This window comes from Musca domestica, unplaced genomic scaffold (genome assembly GCF_030504385.1).
Source record: "Musca domestica strain aabys unplaced genomic scaffold, Musca_domestica.polishedcontigs.V.1.1 73, whole genome shotgun sequence".
In the NCBI taxonomy this organism is placed as follows: Eukaryota; Metazoa; Arthropoda; class Insecta; order Diptera; family Muscidae; genus Musca; species Musca domestica.
The window spans coordinates 3,420,923-3,447,438 of record NW_026712390.1 but is presented as its reverse complement, the minus strand read 5'-3'; the positions used below and the strand labels follow the sequence as shown (position 1 = coordinate 3,447,438).

General features: G+C 37.3%; 1 protein-coding gene across 1 annotated transcript in view; it reads right to left on the bottom strand.

Annotated features, from left to right (window-relative positions):
- Positions 1 to 26,516, bottom strand: part of LOC101898558 (frizzled-like) — a 245,930-nt gene that overhangs the window by 155,931 nt on the left and 63,483 nt on the right. The window contains exon 2 of the mRNA XM_059130348.1: positions 4,369 to 4,488. Coding sequence (XP_058986331.1) covers positions 4,369 to 4,488 — 120 coding nt within the window. The remainder of the gene's footprint in view (positions 1 to 4,368; positions 4,489 to 26,516) is intronic.

Here is a 26,516-nt window from a genome sequence, read left to right as displayed (position 1 = left end):
GTTTCTAATGAGTTTTTGTTGACTTGCTAGGATTTCAGTGACAAATTATGTGCCATAACTTTTGGTGGGTATAACAAACTGAGGATTATGTGACAGGAGAGACACCCAGCCACACAGATGGGGCAAAACACAAGACAAAAACAAAACAAAAAGAAAAAATACAACAACAAAAAAAATAAATGAAAATGTTGGCATTATTTCAGTGGCCCCACAAAATAAAGATGTTTCCAATTTTCCAGGAGTCATTTCAGTATGGCATTGGGGCAAAAACTAAATGAAATATTAGTCGAAGTGACAATTTTTGTGGGTATTAATTAAAGAGAGAGTGAGAACGGGAGGGGTTGTGGGTCGGGGAGGTGTTTTGGATCAAAGTTTTCTCATTAAAAAATCTCAAAACGCATCACCATGACTGCGCAGAGGAAAAGTCACAACCATCGCTAGCCATCTGTGAGCCATTGTGGCAGTGGAACCCACAAAGTTTTTCGCGTGCACTTCCCGAAAATGTTTACTCTGGTTGGGAGAGAGGTTTTCTAGCTTTGGCTCTGCCATAGTGCTTTGGATAAACATTTTCATTTGCAAGCTAAAACCACATCATTAAAACTTCATTTGTCATCAGCCGTTATGGCATCACCATTCCACGCAAAAAAGAAGTCAAACAAATCCATTGCCACAGTTCAGTGACAAAAGTTTGGATATTTGCCTGGGACACACACACAAAAAGCTACAGAGTTGAGGGGTTAAGTTCGGGTTTGGAGGGAAAGCAATGCACCATTCAATGAGGCGGTAGCGATGATGATATTGCCAAAGTTTGGGATAAACACGATTTTCGGGGAGGAAGATATGATGCGCGAGAGGTCGAGGATTCCATGGGGTAAGTTTGAATAGATAACAATCAGTTTGTATATCCTAAATCAAATTTTATTAAAAGTTTCTTAGAAAATACATTCTAGAATTGAATAGAATTCAATCATGATAACTCTTGAAATGACGATCCTTCGAGAAATGCGAAGAAACAATATATATCCAAAAATAAAGTCTTTATGGAGGGATTAAAGGAAATCACTACGGAGAAAGTGAAGCAGTCTTTTCAAATTGATTTTTGTGTAAATCGAAAACTCCCCTCAATAGGTATAGAAAAGGGTGGTCGCGGTGGTGCTGATGAAGTGTACAAAGTTTGAGATCAATAACATATTGAGTAAACTAGATAAGACACGCGGGAGATCGAGGATTCCATGAGGTACACTTGAATATATGACAACAAGTTTTTATATCTAAAATCAAATTTAATTGCAGATTATTTTACGGAAAATGCATTCCAAGCTTCAAGAACATTCAGATCCTGATTCAGCAAAAAATAATGGCTCTTCTTGGAAAGCAAGAAAGTGATATAACCAAAAATAGAGTGTCTGAGGACGGATAAAATTAAATCACTACGGAGAAAATAAGCCGTTTTTCTAGTGAAGTTTTATGCAAAACGAAACCATCTCGCAATATATGTCGGAAAAGTGGCCGCGGTGGTGCTGAAGAAGTTTACGAAGTTTGGAATCAACATCATTTTTTCGGAAGCCAGATATGCTACACGGGATGTCGAGGATTCCATGAGGTAAGTTTATATAGATGACGATGAGATTTTTTATCTTAAATCAAATTTAATTCAAGAATATTTTTGCCAAAATGCATTACAAGCTTTAAGAACATACAGATCATGTTGCAAAATAAAGCAATGGTCCTTCGAGCAAAGCAAGAAAGTGATATAATCGAAAACAGAGTGTCTTTCGATGATGAAAGCAAGTCAGTCACCATGAAGGATATTAAGAGGGCTTTTCAAATTTATTTTTATGGAAATCGAAACCATCCCACAATAGATGTGAAAAATGGTGGCCGCGTTAGTGCTGATAAAGTGTGCCAAGTTTGGGATAAACAACACTTTCAGGGAGCTAGATATGCCACGCGGGAGGTCGAGGATTCCATGAGGTAAGCTTGTAGAAATTACGATTACGATTGTATATTTTAAAACGGATCTTAATTCAAATTTATATTTTGGGAAAAATCATTCAGAGCATAAATAACATTTAGATTATGCTTCAGCATAAAAAATGGTCCTTCGAGCAACGGAAGAATGTGATATAACCAACAGAGTGAAAGGAAATCACCACGAAGGAAATTTAGCAGACTTTTCAAATTGATTTTTATGGCAATTGAAAACTGCCCTCAATGGATGTGGAAAAATATGGTCGCTATGGTACTGATGAAGTGCACAAAGTTTGGAATCAACAGCATCCTCAGGGAGGTAGATATGTCAGGCGTGTGGTAAAGGACTCCATGAGGTCCATTTGAATAGATAACAAGAAGTTTGTATATTTTAAAACAAATTAAATCCCATTTTATTTTGGGAAAAATTCACTCGGAACTTAAGTAACATTTAGACCAGCATAAAGTAATGATCCTTCAAGCAAAGTAAGAAGGTTATATAACCAAAAACAGAGTGTCCTTAGACATATGAAAGAAAATCGCCATGGAAGAATCGAAGGAATCGAAAACTTCATTCAATAGATGTGGAAAAGGGTTGCCGCGGTGATGCTGATGAAGTGTACCAAGTTTGGGATCAACAACATTTTTAGGAAGCCAGACATGCCACGCGGGAAGTCGAGGATCTAACGACGCTTCCTTGGGAGATGATAAAGAGTTTATATACCTTGAAGACAATTTTAAAACATCCCTCAATACGCGGGGGAAAATGTGGCCGCAGTGATGCTAATGAAGTCTAAAATGTTTGGAATCAACTCCATTCTCAGGGAGGTAGATATGCTACGCGGGAAGTCGAGGATCTAACGACGCTTCCTTGGACATATGACTTAGAGTTTATATACCTTGAAAAAAATATTAAATGCCAAGTTTAGTTTTGAGAAATCTATTCGAAAGTTGAGTAGCATTCTGATCATGATGCAGCAGAAAACTATGGTCCTCCCAGCACAACAAAGAAGCAATATACCCAAACATAAAGATTGTCTCTGATCGAATCAAGAGGAATCTGCTTTGAGGAAATTGAGCAGATGTTTGAATGAAAATTGTTTGTAAATCAAAAACTCGATGAGATAGTGGTTCTCGTGGTCCTTCGAGCCCAATAAAGCAAAGAAATCATTCAATGGGTTTGCTTCTCAAGCCCGCAATAAATATAAGAGATCTTTGCAATGGACCCCTGAAAAGGACCTCCACAAACCAACTAAAGGAGAGAAATGGGAGAATTTATAAGTGGTGAGAGGGTTAATCTCAACGGCAGAAGAGAATAGCCTTTACTCTCCCCTACTTGAAACGGTTTTTTTAGATCTCAGGAAAGAAATATTTGCAGAGCTCAGCTTATTTCTGGCATCAGTTAATCTTAGAGCCCTATTTTCCAGACCAATCTTCTGCCGTTGAGATTAACTCTCTATGTGGCGAGAATTAATCGAAAGGACGGAAATGGTTCTCTTTAAAGGGTTGAAAAGCAGGCTCTTCGACAATTAACTTAATTGATCCCTTTCAAAAACTCTAAACTAATAACTCTATGAAGATTTAAAAATGGTTCCAACTAGAAGAGAGGACAGTGAGAAAAGGGTCCCAGTGAGACTTTTCGATAAATCAAAAAGAGGACAGGATACAGAGCATTTTTAAGCAGCCTCAAAGAGTTTCTCTTAACTTTTAAAATGGATCTGATTCGATGTCATAAATTAGGACTCAAGGTGCGTTAAGGCATTTCTGAAAGAAAGAAAGCTCTGCCTTATCGAAGCCTTTTGGAGGATTTGAAAGGAGTTCTTTTAGAAGAGTTTTTGGATGCCTACGCACGACTGAAAGGGAGACTTATTTGCAGCTGGAAAAGAGGCTGCATAGACAACCGAATGACGTTCTTTTTGCAAAAGGGATAGAAAAAAGGAAGAAATTTTTTGATTAGGAAAGTGCTGCTGAATGGAAGCCTTTTTTGGAAACCAAACTTCAGTCTATTTTTGAAGACAGAAATCAAGTCTTTTACGGACGGGAATTTCTTTTCCTTTTTTTTGGCTAAATTATCGTCTCCCAATCAATTGATTGGAAGCCTTCTTAGGCGACAGAGAAGCAGTATTTTTGAAATATCCGAAAGAAGGTATCTATTAACTTCTGGTTTTGGCCAGAAACCGAAATCATTTAACTTAAAACCCAAGTGTGTTAAAATATTTACTCCACGTCAGAATGACAAATGTAATGTAACCTGTTCCAACTTCGTATTCGAATATTCTCTCTTTCCTCAGCTTTTTTGTTTACCATTTGACAATACGTTCAAATGACTTTTCCCTCTCCCCAAAATTCCCACTGAAAATTAAAAACGCAAAACAAATATTGAAACTTTTCACTTACCGTAAATAAACAGCTGGCAACGCAAACCGCAGCCCATGAACCAACCCAATACCTGAGAACAGTGCGTTCTTTTTCGGGGAAGAACATGGCATGACAGGGAGCACCACAGTGGAGTTTTTCCTGTAAGAGGAGAAGAAGGGAAAAATGAAAAATCAATTAGAAACGGTACACATCCATGTGAAGTTGGCAAAATTTAAAATTCAAATTCAAAGACTTAAAAGAGAAGTTGTTGTGCTACGCAGTATTTTTTGATAAAACCAGAGCAGTATTGCCATGGGGAACAAGCTCATGTTATTTCCTAACTTGGAGGTTAATAAATAATGTGTCGTCCTTGATGTATTTTTATGTGCTGTATCCTGGCCCCTTTCCCGCTAGCTTTTCTTTTTGCCTGGCAAGGGAATTCGTTAACAATTTTGAAATTCCATTTCATTCATTTTGGAGTAGATTTGCCAGGGAAAGGGGGGAAGATCTGAGATTTCCTCGTAAGCACGAGTTGCAAATGTTCTTCGTCCTATGTGAAGGACATGAGAAGAGAGCTCATTAAAATTTCAAATTTTCCTTTTGCAAAAACAGAAATCAAAGAACAAGAGTAAAAAATAGCAAGTGAAAATCTAAAGACTAGGAGTTGAAAGAAATGGAAAGTAAAGAGAAACAAGAATTCATATCAGCAAAAAAAAAACGATGTGTAATGTAAAAGAGATTTTCTTCTTCTTTGAAAGCTGGTATCTAATATTCATTTTACGTCGTATTCATAAAGGCAAGTCAACATGGAATGCCATAAAAACTAAAGTCACCCCCTCCCCATTAAAAAGAGTGTCTTTTCAGAAATGTAAAATAACGAAAAAAATAAAGGAATCTGAATCTGTTTGCCAGACAATCAAACAGACGCACATTAAGTCTTATAATACTGGTCCATTAAGCCTTCCAAGGGCGTCAATGTGTGGCTGGGGGTGCGGAGACAATAAAAAGCAATTTAGAAAATTCTGTTCTTCCTTTGTCCTGGTATTTACTTTTGATAAAGTGTAAGTAATTTTTTCAGTCTTTACGGAAGGTACGAAACATAAACACAGGTATTAAAAGAAAGAGGAGAGAGATAAAAGTTAAGATTGGATATGATTTTTAATATCCATAAATAAAAGATTATCAAGATGGAAGGCTGGGAGGCAACGGAAAGGGGGAGGAAGATGCTGGGGGTAGAGATAATAAAAACCTATTAGAAAAATTGGTAGTTATCCGTGACTTTGATGACCCATGGCGAATGTGAAACGATGGCCAGCCATTAAAAAGTTAGGAGGTAACAATAGTTTTGGATCTGGGTTATCAAGATTTTCTAAAATTTTATTGAGAACAAAAATTAATTGGCTTGAGGCGAGGAATGGCAATTCCAGGAAAGATTTAAAAACTTGCAGCTATTAGAATAAGATTTAGATTGGAGCAGGAAACCATTGTATTTAGAACAAAATTGAATTGCCTACGAACGGATAATGCCCTTAAGGACATTGGAAATGCGTTATTGTTTTTGACTAAAAAGAAGAGGAGATTCCAGTAACTTCGGAACATTTTCTATGACTTTGGTGATTTCTGGCCGAAGGGAAACCGATGACCAGCCATAAAAAATCAGTAGCCAAAAATGGCAGTGGATATAAGCTATCTTTGGTTTTCCATAATTAAGTTTTTCAAAATTTTATTGAGAACAAAAATTAATGTACTATGGTCTTAAATTGGAGCAGGAAAGCATTTCGTTGAGAATAAATTTAATTTGTTTTAGACGGATAATGAGTCTCTCAGGACGACTTCCAAATTTTCAGCTATTAGAGTGTGAAGTAACTATGGCCTCGAATTAGATCAGGAAATCAGCAAACAAATTATGGGTTTTAAAAAATTTGTTGCGAACAAAAATTCACTTTTCTGGGACCTATAATGAATCTGTTACGGCATCTGAAGATCTTGTCCGACAAACAATACATCGGGAATCTAAATAGACAACAGAAAAATATTCCCAAAGCATGTTTGGATTTAGAACTTCCATAAAGATTTTAAAATTTTATTGAGAACAAAAATTAATTGGTTTTTGGGCGGATAAGGAATTTCTCATAAGGACTAAAAAGTTTGCATTAGAAACATTTAATTTGGAGTCTATAAATCTACCGAAAATAATAATTCTCCAAAACAAAAAAGAAAAATAAATAAATAAATTGGGAACATACATTAATTGATTTTAGAATCTCCTAGGACAAATTCATAGAAATATAGTCTCGAATTAAATCAGGAATTCAGGGGACAAATTAGGAATTAATGATAATTGATTTTGGATGGATAATGAATTTCAAACAATGACTGAAGAGCTTGCTGAGCAACAACTTTCTCGGGAGTTTCCGTAGGCCACTGAAAGCGTGTTCTAAAGGATGCTGGGATTCGAGTTTTCCAAAATTTGATTGAGAACAAAAATGTACTGCTTTTAGACGATGAATGAACCTTCCTGGAAGACATACAAGCTTGCAGCCATTACAGTTTAAGAAAACAATAGACCCGAATTGGAAGATTCTAATTTTCTCACAACGTTTGGAGAGATTGCCTTTAAAACAATTCTTTGTGAGTATATGTAGTTGACCGAAAAATATACCTAAAGTAGTTGAGTTAAAACAATCAGCATTTATAAAATTTTATTGAGAACAAAAATTAATTGATTATAGACTTTAAATTAAACTCCGAGGGCAATTCAAGGTCAAGATCATAATTAAAACATTGCCAGGATGTGAAATATAACCTCTCGTGCATTAACGGCTGTATTCGCCCAATATGCAGACCATGCAATGCCGATGTCTTTGGAACTATGCCAAAAATTAACTTTAAATGAAAATATGTTAAATTATTTTTTTCACACATTAATCTACGGATGACAGCTTCCAAAAAAATGACTCTTCAAAACATGTAAGTACTTCCAGACAGAGGATAAAACTTGTTTAAATAATCATGTTCCTCCTGCTTTTCGCATGACTATGAATCGTGCCATTTTGAGCCTTAAATATTTCATTTTCCTTTTTAACACTTGAAAATTGTTGAAGTGCAGTTTTTTCACTTTTCATTTTGTCGCACCTTTTTTATGCCAAGGTGGTTTCAGATTTTTCCCCCGCTCTCTCTGGGTCTCCATCCTACAGAAACCCTTTTAAAAGTGTTTAGGGAATTTTTGTACTTGTTTTCATTTTCTTTTGCTACCTACAAGGGATTGTGTATGCGAAAAAAAACTAAATTAAGGTAAATGGCAAGACAAACAACAAAAAATTCTTACACAATTTATTTTATTTTTTTTGTCGCAACGGAACACTCGCAACGATAACTGAAAAAAACATTTAGCTTGATTTCTCTCCTGATTTTTCTGTCTACCAACCGGTATCTTTTCTTGTCTTCCATTAAACCGCCAAGGAGTGATCTAAGCCGAACTAAAGGGGTTTAGACTCTGATTGACTGTCACGGACTGGCATCTGATGAACGGAAAGGGCATGCAAAGCAATGTGTTTTTCTGTTGCTGCTAAGTTTGCCGAGAGTGAGTGCCGTAATACATTTTTGACAAGTTGTTGCTGCTTTTATTGTCATTGTTGTTGTTATTGTACTTTTTGTCATGTTCTTCAGGCTGCTGCTGTTTCTGATTTCTTGTTTCGTCGCTTTGCGTACAAATGTTGTCCCCAAAGGGAATTGTGCCTTGCATGCTTTTTCTCCCTCTCTCTCCCTCTTTCTCTCTCAGAGTGTGTGTGTGTGCCTGGAGTGCATGGTGTGATGTGCAGAATGTTAAACGTGTGTGGTACACAAGACAACAGGAACAATAACAACATGTGCTCCATTTATTGAGCTCTTTAAGTGGCAAACTAACTCTTCACAACTCTCGCAACAATCAAAGGCGACAGACACAACCATTCAGTCGGGGTTGATTCGGTCGGGCTCGTTGTGCCTGACATTATTGTTCGTGTTCAGTACCTTCTGCGCCATGGCGACCAGCAGCCAGCAATCATCAATGAAGAATGCCCAGGCGGCAAACAAAAATGCTATGTTGTCACATTTCACATCGATTCGGGTACAACACTTGAGCGGATATTTAGTGGCCGGGACGAAATGCTTGCTCGCTTGCCTCTGTTTGGGCAAAAGTGTAACAATTTTGTGAGTTTTTGGCGGTAATTTTTGTTTTCTCGACGTGGTGGCAGGCAAGTGGATCAAGCTAATTAAAATAAATTTTTTAGCTGACAAGTGCAATAAAATATGCAATTTATTTTTGATCCCCAGAGAGAATTTCAAAAAGGGTTAATGTGGAGAGAAATTAAAACCCACTAGTTGGAGATTTTTTGGGAATCTTTAATTTTGGGTGACCGCATTATAAAAGCATAAAAATAAGCAGTGGGACAGGCATTGCAATAGCTAAGAAAACACTTAAGAGGAGAAGATAAAACCATTTCACAGTTGGATTTTTGCTTTGTTAAGGCAGAATTTTACTTGAGAGCCAGATCAAGAGTCATAAAACTAATTAATTTTTGTTCTCAATAAATATTTTTAAATTCGAATGAAAATAGGGTATTCTGAAAATTGTAGACAATAATTTAAAATTTATTTTTAGCGACCGGATCTGGATGTTATTAAAACGTTTTTTCAAGTGGATCAAGCTAATTAAATTAAATGTATAGCTGACAAGTGCAATAAAATATACAATTTATTTGTGATCCCCAGAGAGAATTGAAAAGGGTAATAAGGAGAGAACTTAAATAGCCCACTATAAGCCCACTAAACCATTAAGAGAAGAAGATAGATTAATTTCACTTTTAAAGTATGTTGGATTTTTGCTTAATATAGGCAGAATTTTACTTGAGAAGCAGATCAAGAGTCATAAAACCAATTAATTTTTGTTCTTAATAAATATTTTAAAATTCGTATGAAAATATCATATTTTGAAAATTGTAGACAATAATTAAAAAAATATTTTTAAAGACCGGATCAGCGATCGAAAAGAAAGTAATCTTGTCGATTAGGGCAGCGCCTTAACATGTTCGAAAAGATAATTGGAAAGGATCAAGGGGACGTAAAAAGTCCTTAAATAAAAGAATGAAACAATTTTTGTTCTCAATAAAAATCTATGCTTTTAAAAAAGAGTGTACGATGAGAAAATAGCTCAATCTCCCTATTCGATTGTCAACTCTATTCTGCTCGACTGAAGCAATATTTAGTGAGAAAGGAATACAACCGCTTCGCTTGGGTGTAGATTAAATTCTCATTTTTATTTAAAAATATGTTTCTGAAGTACTACTGAAACTAATCTCACTTAACCTAATCGCAGCTACATAATTACTCTTATCTATCCTAATATTGAATGGAGAACATTGCAGGGCTGCTCGACATTTCATTCAAGTGGTCATGTACATATACTGAGCCCATCGATATCTCATAACTTTTATTATCTCACATACACAAGATCACCGAATTCTTCACATGTGGTATTTTATGGCTACTGGGAAATATGTAATTTTAGTATATTTATTGTTTATTGCTAGATTTTCCAAGCGCTTGCTTTTTCCCTGAGCCAAAAAAATGCAAAATGTTCTCATAAGGCCAATTATTTTTTGTTCTCAATAAATATTTATAAAGTCGTATTAAACTATTCAATTTTGTCAATGGTAGACAATCAATAAAATGTATTTATGGCCACCAAAGTGGAACTTTATACCATATTCGGAAAGAGAATTTTAGAAAAAGTTAGGGGAGAAACCTCTGAAATAAATGGGTAAAAAGTTTAAATCTTAATATTCGGTGAATTTTTTTTTATACTTTCAAAAAAATTTTTTCTCAATTAATTTTTTTTAAATTCTTGCAATAAAAAGTGAATTTTTGGCTCCCCGCTGTACGACCAGGAAAGATAATTAAAAGAAGTGGAACAGAGGAAGTAAATAAAATTGTAGACAATAAAAGCAAATTAATTTTTACGGCCAAAAAAATAATACTGCAGACGACCAGCGTGAATCCTTACACCAGTGCGGAAAGTTAATTGAAGGGGTTTTAGGGGAAATAATGAGCAGCTAAATATAATTTTATTTTTGACGTCGATAAAAGTTATTCTCCTTTTTACCAACATAAAAAATCAGAACGAAAGTATATCTTTTTTCAGACCACCGCTGGATGAAATTCATACCAGAAATGGGAGGAACAAGCGCTATTTTAGTTGTCCACGTTGTTGTAAAAAATTTTGCAGCAGAAGAGAACTGAACTGTAATATGTAAATTTTGTGACTAAGAGATAAAAATAAAAAAACACGGACTTAGAACAATTTTTATGACCTTTAAATAAATCGCAGAGCTTGGACGCAAGCCAGAAGAAAATGGTATTAGTAGCCAGGCGCCAATTCTGCTGTAAATGGTAGCATCAGAAGAAAACTGAAATAAAAAATCTAAATTCTGCGAGCCACTAATAAAAACCAAAAATTAGGAATAAAAAATCTCAAACGAATAGCGGAGCCTAGGTGCCTCGAAGTAAGACGAAAGTGGTGGCAAAGGATGACATATGAGGTTTTTCATCGATCACAAGATTGAGTCCAAAGCTTTGTTCCCAACTGCTCGTCAAATATTAAACATATGTACTTTGGTCAGGAGGTTAGATATTTCCACAATGAATGATAATCTGAAGAAAACATACAAATGCAAAACAATTAATTTTTGTTCTCAATAAAAATCTTCATTTTCGAAAGGCTTGAAGTTTAATAATCAGGAAGGACTCAGGACTTAATGAATGGCTCTTATATACCATCAGATTCGTCCTGAAGATTTTTTTTTATATTTTTCTGGCTTTGTCGTCAGTAAGTGAGTGTGAAATTTCTCAGATATGACATTCAATCAAGTTTGTGTTTCGTTCCATCGTTACGTGGGAAAGGTATAAGAGATGACCATTCAATTGGTCTGATGATGTTCGGCTTAGAGGCAACTATACTACAGGAACGGATCTTGAAGAATGAAGAGCAAGGAGAGTGAAAAAAGTGGAAATAATAAACCAATCAATTATGGTTCTCAATAAATATTTCGAAATTTAGGTGAAAGGATGTTTTTGAGAATTTTTAAGAAACGGATTCTTAAACTATTATTTGTAAGTATGACGCACTCGAAGAAGGAAGAGTAAGGAGGGAAAAAAAGCGCAAATAATAAACCAATCAATTATTGTTCTCAATAAAATTTAAGTGATGATGTTAGGCCCCGAATGTATGTCTTTACAATTTTTAAAAATACCTTTGACTATGGAATTTTATAAAAAAAATGTTTTTAGTCCAGGCAGATGCATAAAGTTTTGTAGAAAAATTTTCCTGGACAATATGAACTCTTAAAATTGTTTTACAATTTTCCAAGATCTAGGTGGCCTGTAAAATTTTGAAGAATATTTTTCATAGACCTCGAAATTATGTACAATTTTAAGAACATTTTCCATATGGCTCGGAGGCCACTACAAGTTGTATTTACAACCCGCGGAAGGATGCCTTTACAACTTCTGAGAAAAGTTTTCCTTTGGGCTATAAAAGTTTATAAAAAATTATTAAAAATTGTTGTCGGTGGTCTAAAAGGTTTTTTCGAAACATATTCTTAGAACTGGAGTCTTATAAAATTTTTTAGGAAATTTTTTTCTTATCCCTTGGTGACCTGTAAAATGTTAAATAATATTTTTTTTATAGAACTTGGAGGTCATTAAAATTTTGTAGACATTTTGTCGTCGGTGGTCTAAAATATTTTTTTATAAACATAATCTTAAAACTGGGGCCTTATACAATTTTACGGGAATTTTATTCCTAGCCCTTGGTAACCTGTAAAATGTTAAATAATATTTTTATAGACCTTGGAGGTCATTAAAATTTTGTAGACATTTTGTAATGTCTCATAAGTTTCCAAAAACATATCCTCAGGCATTCTCGTAAATATTTCTCTTAATGACATTTTAAGTTATTGTGCCTTCAAAAATTTTAAAACTAATTTTGAAAAACTTCCATTTTGTAATCTCTGTGCTCTGATATGATGGCCATTAATTATTTTTTCTGAAAAGATATCGTCGAAGTATTTTAAACTTCATTTTCAAGTGTATGGTCCAGCCTACAAAAATCTACCCACCCAAACAATATCATCATCATCATTTATTTTAAAATGCAATGAATAAAAGCTTTTTAGCCCAAGGGCCAAAAAAAAAATGGCAGAAAGGGAACAGACAATTGTCTTTTACGAAAAAAAACCGAATATTTCAACTTAAAGTCATAACTTCCCCTTGTGCAGTGGCTTAAGGTTTCATTTTGCTTAAATTGTTAAGAAATCGGATAATGGTTTTCTTTGCTTTGCATCTGTCTGCCGATCTGCCTGCCTGACTGGCTTTTGCCAAGTTTTTAACACATTTTGACCAAGAGAACAACCCCCTCGGCCAAAGAAACAAAAGATGTGGCAGAGGAAGAAGAAAAGAAAAGCATGCCCAAAAGATAACCATGAGCACAAATATGACCGTGTAAAGCAACCCCAGAGCATCAAGGCAAGAAAACAACAACAAGTTCAAAGAGAGGCAACTACAACACCAAATTGAAGTTAAATAGTGCAAAAGACTGTGGGCCCTTGGCGTGTACGTTAACTACAATGCCGACAGCCTGATTCAATGTTATACTTTATGCCTGCCTTAACGAGTCCTTTACGCTCCCCCTGAAGGAACACATCAAAAGGCAAGACTGAATGTTGGCAGTTGTAATTTTGTTTTCGGTCAAAGGCTACACAAAATTTTTGTCTGCACCGCAAAAGAGAGAGAGAGAGGGAGAATGCGGGGGAGGAGAAACACAGAGATTAATATTAAAGTAACCCTGACATTGTGGACCGTGGTCGCATGGCGTACAGTCAAAATGTACATTGCATCCGCCGCCAACTTAAACACAATTTTTTTGTGGAAAATAGATTAAACTTATCAAGGAAGCAAGAACGTTTGTAGTGGATGATAATATTGCCAACGTGTTGGTAACCAGCCAGCCATCACCTGAGAGGAACAATGGAGGAAATTTTAAATGATTTCAAGAGCCAACCTTTGCAGGACTTCGAATTAAAATCCAAATTTAACATATTTGCATTTAAAGTTAAACATTTTCGTAATCTTCTAAAGCCTATAATTTAAAAAAAGTCAAGGACCTTTTCCAGATGTTGCCCTTGTAAAGACAGTTATATTCACCACATATCCACAAGAAATAAGCTATGACGGAGCTATCAAAATATATAGGAATTGCCTACATGAATTGCATGGCTAAACTAATGATGGGTTTTTTTGAATGAAATACTCTTTAAATGGGTGGAAAGAAATCAAGTTCTAAACGAATACCCAGCAGGATTTGGAAGGGGTTAGTGTAAGAATCGCCGACGGGATATTTGAAATATGAAGACAACCGGATGTTTATTTCGGATTTTATGATTGATTTAGATATCCAAAATGTCTACCCTTTGTGGGGGAGGTACCAGAAGGAGTGAATCGATATTGTCCATATTCACGGCAGATCTTGTTTTACTAGAAATGAAGGGATGTGAAAAATTTAAAGGAAACCGGATGCTTATTTCGGATTTTATAATCGTTTTGGTTATACCAAACGTTTACCCTTTATGGGGGAGGTACCCGAAGGAATAGTTAGATCTCTACGATTTTTTAAATATAACTTGTGTTTATGGAAATATTGAGATGTACCAAGTCTGAATGGTCCCAGTCCCCTAGCACCGTGCCGTCTGAGTAACAACAGTTTCCAGTAGGAATTTGTGATATAAATCCGTCGATCCACGAGTCTCTGATAAGAATTAATGTTTGGCGTGAGGTGGCACCAACTGTTTCAGAAACCCAGTCCGATACCATGTTTTCCATTGACTCTCTCGTTTTTATCCGTAAAATTGGGCAGTCGATGGCAGAATCGGGACTGTCAGTGCCATATCTTGAACGTGACAACACAAACCTCGGCAATTGACATCCTTCCTTAGAGTACTTATCGAGGTCTTTAATTCTTGAATATTCTTGTAGTCTGTTTGAGTACTTATTAAGGTCTCTCGCAATCGTAGCTTTGAATTTCTTGTATCCCCTTTTAACTACAGTCCAACAACTAGTAGATTTAAAGAACATTCCCCCGGAAACCTGTAGAGTACTTATCCAGATCATAATCCTTCATACATTCGGCCTTCCCGTCCTGAGACTATGAGTACTTATTAAGGTCTCGTGCCCAGACGAATCCCAGTGAGCCCTGTGGATAGCGGGCCGTTAGAATAAGTGCACCAATAACTAAAATTTGTTCCGATATTTGTTCTCTCTATGTGTGAATAAAACACCTTTAATTGTACAACCAATCACACAGGTCCTTCTCTCTTTCTCACAAATTTTGAACAAATTTCTGTACGAACCCGTGAACCCCGACAAGTTATTCCAGCCCTAGGGAAGAAATCCTGTCGTTACAATACCTTATCTGAATATCAATTGGGTGTATATATTAAGCTGTCTCTAAAGCCCAGGTTAATGTTGTCCTCATTTCAGGATACGTGTTCCTTTATCTATGTTTTTTTTGGTGTCACATTTTTTATCCATAGCTTGAATGTAAATTAAAAAGTTCCAATAAAGAAGATATGAAGACTTCTAAGGACCCACGAAATATTTTTTTATTTTGTCTTCAATTTATGTCCCATAAAAATTAACTTTAAATGCAAATATATTAAATTTATTTGGCAAAAGGGACTTTACCATTTCCTGCAGACTGATTTCATTGATTTTGAATTTTTTTATCGCCTACTGTCCATTACCATTTTCTTCATTTCCATTTTTTGTTCTCCCCAAAAAAAAAGTATTCGTATTTTTGGTTTACTGTGCGTTGCATCGAACCTTTTGATGTTGTACCAAAATTTATCTTTAATAAATTAAATCACTTTAGAGGAGAACGAGCAAATAAGTCCTTCAATTGTTTGTCTGCTATCAAGCGGATCGGCCGGCCGGGAGACATCATCCCCATCCTCCATTAAAGGAGTTACCGAGCAAAATGGCTTTTAAAATTATTGCCTGCCTGCCGGACGGTTGGTCGGCTGGTCTGAAAATCAACAGCTTTTGGGGAATGGTTGCATCAACTTTTGTGAGAGCTGGACAGGATGCTTTGCTGACGACAAACTGACGACTGAAGTCGTTCGCCAGTCAGTCATTCAAAAATGTTTACGTAGGTTGTTTGCCTTCCCTACACTTGGGCTTCGCCTCCTCCTCTCGGGGTCTACCTTGTGTGCATGTATGCGCTGGCCGGCCCTTGGGCAACAATTATTTATTGTTTGGCCATATAATAAAAGTACAAGTTGAAACAATGCTTCCACCTATCATCCAACTTCACCTCTGCTCTCCTCTGCACACACAACGAGCCCAAAGCCTCCAAAGTGAATTGAATGAATTTTTGCGTTGCCTGAATCCACCAAAAGCCTGTGCCGGCAGAGTGAACTGCAAAATGCCGGGATGCGGTCGCTTGTATTGTATTCGCTTTTGCTTTGCTCCACTGCATTTGGCAACGTGTTGTGTGTTCGGCTCACACAAGTTTGAGATTTCTGTGGCGGCATTGTTGTTTACGTTTGGGTTTCAAATGTAAAATTCTACCGCACCAAAGAAAACCGCCAGGAACAATAAAAGCCGCACCGAAACAAAAATAATGCGAACTCCACAAAATGTGAAACTCAAAGCCCAACTGCCGTCCCACCTAACGCCTTCACCACCACCAATCAGCCAGCCAGCCAGTCAGTTTGCCACGATGTTTCAGATAAAACAAATTTGTTAAATTTGTAATTCAACTGATCTGGAGCTAAAAAGTTTTGTTAACTGCATACAACAACTGAAGAAAAAAAAAAACGCCAGTTTAGCTCAACGTCAGATAGAGCTTATGGAGAACTTGTGTAGTTCGATACGAATTATGTGTTATGGCATATAATTGTTTTCAGATAACAATGCCATTGGTGAAAGAAAAAACTGCAAACTGAACGTTGCGAAAAATATGCATAATTAATATTTGTAATAATGACACTGAACATACTTATTCCATAAAGATTGAGATTTTTATCGCACGGACAACAGCTGAGAACTACAAGGTAACTTTTGACCCAAAAAAAATGGAACAAAAAGAACAAGTTGCAGCTGAGAGTTTTTTTACGGAATTGACTTAAATTCCAATCCAATTTAATATATTTGCATTTAAAGTTATACGAAACTGAAAAACAAATCTAGGATTAAGTACCGTTAAGTTTAACAAAAATGTTCCTGGACATTTGTGAGAAAAATATGAGAAAAAGATCCCAACTTTTAACAAAAAAATACGAGGGAGTATCAACTTACATTTCTTCGAAGTAAAGGTGAGCGCGCGCCCATTTACTTTTCTATTGAAGAAAATTTGAGGCTCGCTCGCCATCTTTTCTATGAAAGTAAATTGTGGCTGGCACTCACCATGGGATGGGAAAAAGTGAGACTAGTGCTAACCAACTTTTCTATGGAAGAAAAGTGAGGCTCGCGCTCACCAACTATTCTGTGAAAGAAAAGTGAGGCTCGCGCTTACCAACTTTTTTACGAAAGAAAAGTGAGTCTCGATTGTCCACCAACTTTTCTATGAATGAAAAGTGAGTCTCGCTTGTCCACCAACTTTTCTATGAAAGAAAAGTGAGGCTCGCGCTCACCAACTTTTCTGTGAAAAAAAGTGAGGCTCGCGCTCACCAACTTTTCGATGAAAGAAAAGTGAGGCTCGCGCTCACCAACTTTTCTATGGAAGAAAAGTGAGGCTCGCGCTCACCAACTTTTCGATGAAAGAAAAGTGAGGCTCGCGCTCACCAACTTTTCGATGAAAGAAAATTCAGGCTCGCTCACAAACTTTTCTATGGCAGAAAAGTCAGGCTCTCTCCTCAACTTTTCTATGAAAGAAAAGCTGAGGTTCGCGTGAGCACACCAACTTTTCTATAAAAGAAAAGTTGAGTCTCGCGTGTGCTCGTCTACTTTTCTGTGAATAAAAGTTGAGGTTCGCGCGCGCTCCCTCAATTTTTTAAGAAGGAAAAGTTGAGGTTCGCACGCGCTCCTAATTTTTAAGAAGGAAAAGTTTTCTATGGAAAAAAAGTTGACGTTCGTGTGAGCTCACAAACTTATCCATAAAAGAAAAGTTGAGGTTCGCGGAGGAAAACGAGGCTTGTGCTCGCCAACTTTTGTGGGGCTTTTCTTCATAGAAAAGTTGCCGAGAGAGACTCCTTTTCTCCATAGAAAAGTTGGAGAGCGAGCGGGCTATCCTCACTTTTCTTTCAGAGCGAAGTTGGTGAATATGCGAGTTATGTATTTTAAATAAAACACTTCTTTTTGAAAAGCCTCGGAAGCTTTCTTCTGAATGAATCTTTCTGAAATTTAACATTACATAATTCTTTGTTTTGTTTACATAATCCATCCTTACAAATAACAATAACAATCCATAAAACTACAGCTGTCAATCAGTTTTAGTTTCTCTTTACAAAACGACCATCTCTCATTCTTGACTTGTTACAAAATGGTTATTTTCTAATATCTCATGTTCATTTCAAAATATTCCAAGGCCTTTTGTCTTATACCGGAAGCCTTTGTAAATAGATTTGTCACCCCTTGTGCTCGTAACAAAGTTGGTTGGTTGCGTGTGTGCGGTCCCATTGTATTCGGCCATCGTTCTTTAAGCCTTTGTATTCTTTATGGCCAAAACAAAACATAAAACTATGCTGGTAGGTAGTTCGATGTCTAGTCTAGTTGGGTTGGCAGGCCTTCGCACAGCTGGAGATCTTGTCTAATGGAGGATAATAACAAAGCTGTTAAATAAGAGTTTCAATTTATCTCCAAATGTCTTCTAGTTTCTTCTTCATTTTTTTCATTCGACTTCTCCAGTCTTTTGTCTTTCGATATTTGTTATTCGAAGAATTTATGTGTCAAAATTGGTTTGCATGGAAATAAATTTCAAGAATGCAACATTCAAAGAAAAGCAAAGAAGCCATGCTAAGTAGGAGTGTAGGCTGTGGAGTTCTTTTACAGTTTAAATTATGGCCAGCATAGAGCATTGGCAGGGAATGTTAGAACAAGTTATGGTTCCGATACAATGGAGATGCATCTCTAGTTTCAGGCATGTTCGTATCGAGTCTAGCGTCGTCGGAGTTTTTTTTTATTTATTTGCTCAGCATGAGTTTCGGTTTGTTGATTATTTATAGATGGAATTTTCATTTACATCCAGGATGACAGTGGATGGTAATGGACATTTCCCTGCCGACTTATTTATGTGGCAAATGTTTTTCTAATGGCTAAATAGTTCAAAACACTGTGTGTGCCTGTCGATTTCTTGGTAACATGTCCGTCGGATATGGCCAAAATAATTATGGTTACTACGTGTACAACATGCATACCATGCGCTCGAACAGCCAAGTCAGCCTGCCAGCCAGCCAGCCAGCTAGCCAGTCATCCAGACATTCACGATGTACTAACGGACATTGTGGACCAATTTCATGGTGCCAACCACTCAGCCAGCCAGCCATCCAGTTAACCAGCCAACATCCAGGCAGGTGCCAAAATCACGTTATCTCTGGCGAAATGCTTCCATGGGATGAGATAGTGTCATGTTTTACGGCCACTGAGAGTTTTGTCCATATTCCGATCCTTCTCCTCCTCCTCGTGATGATCCCGTTCGATGGCCTCTTGGCCATTTCAAGTTGAATGTTCGTGATAATTTAAATGAACATAATTGTTACAAATCAATTGGTAGTTTATCAAAACTCCAAAGGGGGTCATCCAGGAGAGGTACTTAAAGAGGCGATAGGAAGGCGATTTTTGAGAAAAGTTTTCACGCATCTGACACCATTAAAAAATAACAGGATATTAAGGTGAAATATGACCATGAAATTAGAGTGTACCTCTCAGGAAGTTTCCTATTAGGAAAGAATAAAAATGACTTCTACTTAAAGCAAAGTGGATCGTATAGGTTTCAATCATTAAAATGTGGGATTACGCAAATCAGCTGACTAACAGCTGTAGTTTAAAGGATTGTTATTGTTATTTGCAAGGATAGATCAAGTAAACAAAATATAGGATTAAGTACCGTTAGATATATTTTAAATATCAAAAATTTAAAAAAAAAAATAGTTTTTTGGAGAGCCTGAACTATTCTCTCATAGAAAAGTAGGAGAGCAAGTGAGAGCCACATCTTTCTTTCATAGAAAAGTTGGAGAGCACGCGCGAACCTCAACTTTTTTCCACAGAAAAGTTCGTGAGAGCACGCGAGACTCAACTTTTCTTTCATAGAAAAGTTGGTGAGCACGCGCGAGGCTCAACTTTTCTTCCATAGAAAAGTTGGTGAGCACGCGCGAGTCTCAACTTTCTTCCATAGAAAAGTTGGTGAGCACGCGCGAGACTCAACTTTTCTTCCATAGAAAAGTTGGTGAGCACGCGCGAGACTCAACTTTTCTTCCATAGAAAAGTTGGTGAGCACGCGCGAGGCTCAACTTTTCTTCCATAGAAAAGTTGGTGAGACCCTTCCATAGGAAAGTTGTCGATCACGCGCGATCCTTAACTTTTCTTTCATAGAAAAGTTGGCGAGTGCGCGCTAGTCTGACCTTAGCTCTACTTTCATAGAGAAGTTGAGAAGCGCGCAGGAGCCTCACTAACTTTACTTTCATAAAAAAGTTGAAAAGCGCGCGAGCCTTACTTTTTTTTCCAAAAAAAAAAAATTGAAAAACGTCCGGGAGCCTTAACATTTTTTCCATAGAAGAGTGGGCGAGAGCGCTCGAGCTAATGGAAAAGTTGGTGAGAGCATTCTCACCTTTCATAAAGAAGTTGAGTAGCACGCACGATTCTTGTTAACTTTACATTCATAAAAAAGTTGATGAGCGCGCGAGCCTTATTTTTCTTCCAAAGAAAAGTTAATGAGGGTGCGCGAGCCTCGACTTTTCTTTCATAGAAAACTTGGGGAGCGCGCAAACCTTACCTTTTCTTCAAAGAAAACTTGGGGAGCGCGCGAACCTTACTTTTTCATCAAAGAAAAGTTGGAAAGCGCGAGAGCCAGAATTTTTCGCCATGAAGAAAAGTTAGGCAAGTGCTCGAAACCTTTTCTTCATGGAAAAGTATTGACCTCCTTTTTCATTCCGGAAAAAATGTGAATCACGCCCACTCGTCGCCGATTTTGGTATGCCGAAAAGATATGACCCACGTGCACTCGTCGCCCATATTTCTATACAGAAAAAATATGAATCGCTCGAAATCGTCAAGGACTTTTCTACTTAGAAATCATGAAATTCGCATCCACTTGTCAACAGCTTTTGTATCAGAGGAAGATGAAAAATCTCGCGTTCGTTAACAACTTTTCTAGGCAGATAAGATGGGATTCCCGGGAACTGGCCATCAACTTTTCCATGACCAAAAGGTGAAACTCGCGTGCACTCGTCGCCATCTTTTCTAGGCCCAATACACTTAAGTCTCTCTCACTCTTCACCAAACTTTCTAGACAGAAAAGATGATCCTCGCTCCCACTCGCCACACGCTCAAGAAAGTCATCTTTAGTTCTTTTCCAAGACTTTTTCGGGGGGGAAAACGGTACTTAATTCTAGATTTTGTTTACTAAATACATCCTTAAAAATAACAATCCTTAAAACCATAGCTGTTATTCAGATGATCCAGGTAACCTGCAAAAAGATGATTAATAATAGGAAATTTCACAATTCAAGATTTATCATAAGACATAGTAGGAGAAGTGAATAAATATATGTAATTGATTGAAAGAGGACTCTCCAAGAGAGCAATAAGGAAGGAGGGAAATCTAGAGAAGTCGTAAGGAAGTCTTAAAAGACGATTTAAAGTCTGGAATATTTTTTCTGACTGAAATAAAGTCTTCGAGCAAATGATAAATAAATAATCCTCCCGTCCTGTCCTGCCTATTTTCGTGTGAAAAAGGCTTCTCTTCTCCAATGTCTTAGTAGAAATCATAGGACTTCTTTTAAGAAATTGAAAGTCAGAAGTTTCCGTATTCGCTGGAAAAAATACCAGCCTCTTTGGAATATTTCCAGTAACTGAAAAAAAGTCTTCGAGCGAATACAAATAATTCTCTTCTGGTTTGTCTAGCCTATATTCTTGTGAAAAAAGGCTTCTCTTCTGCCATGTCTTGGTAGGAAACATAGCTCTCATATATCTTTTAAGAAATGGAAAGTCAGATCTCCGTATCGTTTGGAAACCCCCATCTGTTTGGAATACTTTAAATAGCTGAAAAAAGTTTTCAAGGGAATGAAAATGATCCTCCGGACTTCTCCCGTATATGTTCGTGTGAAAAAATGTATCTCTTCTCCCATGTCTTGATAGAAAATACAGTTCTCATATCATTTCTTTTAGGAAATTGAAAGTCATAAGACTACGTAGACTGTGAAAAAAATACATGCCTCTTGGGAATATTTCCAGTAACTGAAAAAAAGACTTCGAGCGAATACAAATAATTCTGCCGTTCTGTCCCGCCTATTTTCTTGCTGTAAAAGGCTTGTCTTCTCCCATGTCTTGGTAGGAAACATAGCTCTCATATAATATCTTTTAAGAAATGGAAAGTCAGATCTCCGTATCGTTTGGAAACCCCCATCTCTTTGGAATATTCTGAATAGCTTGAATAAAAGTCTGGAGTAAAAATCTAGGGAAAGAAAATGATCCTCCGAGCTTACCCCGTATATGTTCGTGTGAAAACAGGTATCTCTTCTCTCATGTCTTGGCAGAAAATACAGCTCTCATATCATATCTTTTAGGAAATGCAAAGTCAAATGCCTCCGTCGACGGAGGGAAAATACCAATCTCTTTGGAATATTTTGACTGACTGAAAAATGTCTTCGAGCGCATGCAAATAATTCTCCCGGGTTGACCCGCCTTATTTACTACGGTAAAAGGCTTCTTTTTTTCCATGTCTTGGTAGAGAACACCGCTCCCATCCTAATTCTTTTTAGAAACCAAAAGTTATATGTATCCGGAATATTTTGACTGACTGAAAAAAAAGTCATCGAGCGAAAGAAATAATACTCTTCTGGTTTGTCCCGTCTATTTTCTTGTGAAAAAGGTTCCTCCTTTTTCCATTTCATGCCAAAAAAAAAATCTGCTCCCATCCTAATTCCTTTAAAAAATGCAACAAAATTCCCAATTATTCTCTGATAAATTCCTGAAGATTAATAACGTTTTTTTTTGTCTCTCGAATTCCGCCGCCTACTTCAATTATCGGGGAATCTAGTAATTTTAGCATTCTTTACGTTTTAGTCACACCAGTCATTTTAAAATCTCATCAAACGGCTTTACGCCTCCTCTGAATTGGAGCTGCAGGAGTATTTTTTCAATGTCATGTTAGCTGACACGACAGACAACCAAAGAACGAACATGTGCGCTTCTGCCTGTGCCACACACACACACATATCAAACGGTTGGTTGTTCGAAACATACTATTTTGTTGTTACGAAATTTTCCAGATCTTACTCTATAATTTTGTAATTTTTCTAACATGCGGATTTGCTGTTCTTTTTCCGTCATTTGGGAAAAGAATTTTCTTTTCACCGTCGGTTAGTGAATTTGTTATTGTCTCAAGTCTCGAATGGGAGATGTGTAATTTTGTTTTATTTCATTATGTGTTGACAGTTGCTTTATGGGAGAGGTAGAAAGTTGAGAGAGAGGGAGAGAAAGAAGGGGCGGACTTTTCTTTTTGGAGAGGAGGCTTTCTTTCCCTCCAAAAAAAAAAAAAAATAGAAATAAAGTCAGAACTCTACTGGGTGGGAAGAAAAAACTACAACCAAATTCAGACTGCTGTCATTTCCAAGCCATTCGTCCGACAGCTATTAAAATTATTCCAGGGACAGCTCATTATATTGCTTGCAAGCGTACAAAAGCATTTTCATGAGAATTTTCCAGAAAAAAATTTATTCGTGTTCGGAATTCAAGAGTGATAGTGTGATTTCTTTATATTTGCCTGGAGAACCAAAAGTGGCTATCGTTAGAGCACTCCAGCTTTTAAATGTGAATAAATCCTTCGTGTCTCGTACCATCGCTCGTTACCGTGATTCCGTGGTAACGTAGCCCGACATCAAGAAGGAAGTGGGCGAAAAAAACAGAAACATCAGCAGAAATGGTTCGAAAAGTAAAGAAGCGGCTTCATCGAAACCCGCGTCGCAGTGGCCGAAAATCGGCTCATGAGCTGAACATATCGCAATATTCCATTCGGCAAATATTGGAAAATGAGCTCGGGGTAAAGCCATTGAAATTCCGAAAAATGCAAGAACTTACACCGCAACAGAAAGAAAATAGACTCAAAAGAGAGAGCTAAAGAGTTGCTTCGCTTGGCCGAAAGTGGTGAACTGCCGAATTTGGTTTGGTGCTCTCCGATGAGAAAGCCAAATTCGTTGTCCAGCTGTTTGTAAACAAATGATCATGTTTACTTGCCAAAGAGGTCAGCTGAAACTGTACACCTTCGGTTGGCCACCCGAAACTTATGTGCCGGCCATGATGGTGGTGTGGGCCGCCATAACAGCCGATGGTCACTCTTCGCTCGTATTAATCGACCGTGACATCAGAATAAATGCCGAATATTATCGCGAAAATATTCTGGAGGGTGTATGAAAGCCTTGGGCACGCAAACATGTTGGCTGCAGACCAACAGAACTCAGCACCATTGCACTCAGCACGCGCCACCCAAGAATGGTTACAAAATGAGGTTCCTCCCCGCTTCATTTCCAGCGCACACCATGGCCACCAAAATCTCCGAATACCAATCCGTTGGATAATTTTGTCAGGAATATTTTGGGGAAAGCAAGGTTGGCACTAAAAAATATCAAAGCGTCGATCAGCTCAAGCAAGTGCTTCGCCGGAACTTTTCTTCTAAGAAAATTTGCCGAGAATTTGCGAACCTCATTCACTAATTTCCAAGCATATGAATTGGAATTCCCTGGCAATCGTCGAAAATGTTTCTACCCTGAAAAAACTGAATTCGCGCGCACTCGTCACCAAGTTTTGTGTGAAGAGAATTCAAAAAAAGGTTCGGGTTCATCACCAAAACTTCCTATGTCAAAATTTGTGGAATTTGACACTCAGGACGCGCCACCCAAGAATGGTTACAAAATGAGGTTGCTCGCTTCATTTCCAGCGCGCAATGGCTATCAAAATCTTCGAATACCAATCCGTCAGACTACTGTGTCTGGAGTATTTCGGAAAGCAAGGTTGGCACTAAAAAATACCAAAAGGTCGATCACCTCAAGCAAGCGCTTCGCCGGAAATGGGCCAAAATCGCGCCGAGCAACATTTGGGCAGCGTGTGACGGTTTCATTGACCGTTTGAAGATCATAATTCGTGCCAAAGGTGACCAGTTCAAACAAATCTAAAGTTGTTCTAAAATTTGATGCCATTTCCGATTGCCCTGAACAAGTTTGGTTAGAAAATGAGGTTCCTCCTCGCTTCAATTCCAGAACACCATGGCCACCAAAATCTCCGGATACCAATCGGTTGGATTATTGTGTCTGGAGTATTTTGGAAAGGAAGGTTGGCACTAAAAAAAATACAAAAGGGTCGAACACCTCAAGCAAGTGCTTCGCCGGAAATGGCCCAAAATACCGCCAAGCAACATTCGGACAGCGTGTGACGGTTTCATTGGCCGTTTGAAGATCATAATTCGTGCCAAAGGTGATCAGTTCGAACAAATCTAAACTTATTCTAAAATTTGATGCCATTTCCGATTGCCCTTACCAATTGCTTGGGACAGTATAAGTTCGAGGAACGCTTTTATGTTTTCGAGGAACATTTTTAATTTGCCTGGGAACGCTTTTCATGTTCCTCGCTTTCCTCGTTTTTTAATTCCATTTTATGTTCATCTGTCAATTTTTTAACTGTTTGCACTTCTTGAACTAAATTTCCAGTACTTCCACCTTTGCCCTACAGAAAACTTGCTTGGAGCGGCATGAGCTCTTGAAGATCGCTTTTCTATCATAAGTGCTGTCATATCCCTGACGGTTTATGATATCTCTTCTTATCTTCTCTTATCAAACTTATCAAAACTCATCAAAAAGAATCAGCCATTTCCTCTTTGCCATAAAGAAATCCAGCTTGGGCGCCAGGAGTTTAAGAAAGGATTTTTTTTTTTCATTTAATCCCAGAGGAACGCTTTTCTATTATAAGTGCTGCCACATCCTTGACGGTTTATGATATCTCTTCCAATCTTCTCTTGTCAAACTAAATTCAAGAACAAAAAATAATGAAAAAAATTAGCTTGAGCGCCATTAGTGAGAGTATGTTTTCTTTTCGTTTCATTCTAGAGGATCGTTTTTGTGGTTCCCCAGGAACGCTTTTCTATCATAAGTTCTGTCATTTTACTTAAGGTACCTCTTCCAATCTTCTCTTATCAAACTAAATTTAAAAGAAATCTGAACTTTTTTCTTTGCCATGAAGAAATTTAGCTTGGGCGCCATTAGTTGGAGTATGTTTTCTTTTTGTTTCATTCTAGAGGAACGCTTTTAAGTTTCCCCAGGAACGCTTTTCTATCATAAGTGCGTTCATACCCATAGCAGTTTATGATATATTTTCCCATCTTCTCTTATGATACCAAATGCAAAAGCAATCGGCATTTTGATCTTTGTCATGACGAACTCTTGCTTGGGCGCCAGAATATTAAGAAACTTTTTTTGTTTCATTCTAGAGGAACGCTTTTATGTTTCCCCAGGAACGCTCTTCTATCATAAGAGCTGTCATTTTCAAAAACGATTATGATATCTCTTCCAATCTTCTCTTATCAAACTAAATTTCAAATAAATCTACACTTTCTTCTTTGCCATGACGATGTCTTGCTTGGGCGCCATGAGTTTAAGAAACTTTTTTTCGTTTCAATCTCGAGGAACGCTTTTAGGTTTCCCCAGGAACGCCTTTCTATCATAAGTGCTGTCATTTTCAAAACCGAAACTAAATTTAAGAAAAATCGGAATTTTCTTATTTGCCATTAAGAAATTTTTCTTGGGCGGCAGGAGTTAGAAAAACGTGTTTTTCGTTTCAATCTCGAGGAACGCTTTTATGTTTCCCCGGAAATGATTTTCTATCATAAGTGCTGTCATTTTCCAAAACAGTTTATGATATCCTTTCGCTTTGCTAAATTGAATGCTTAAACA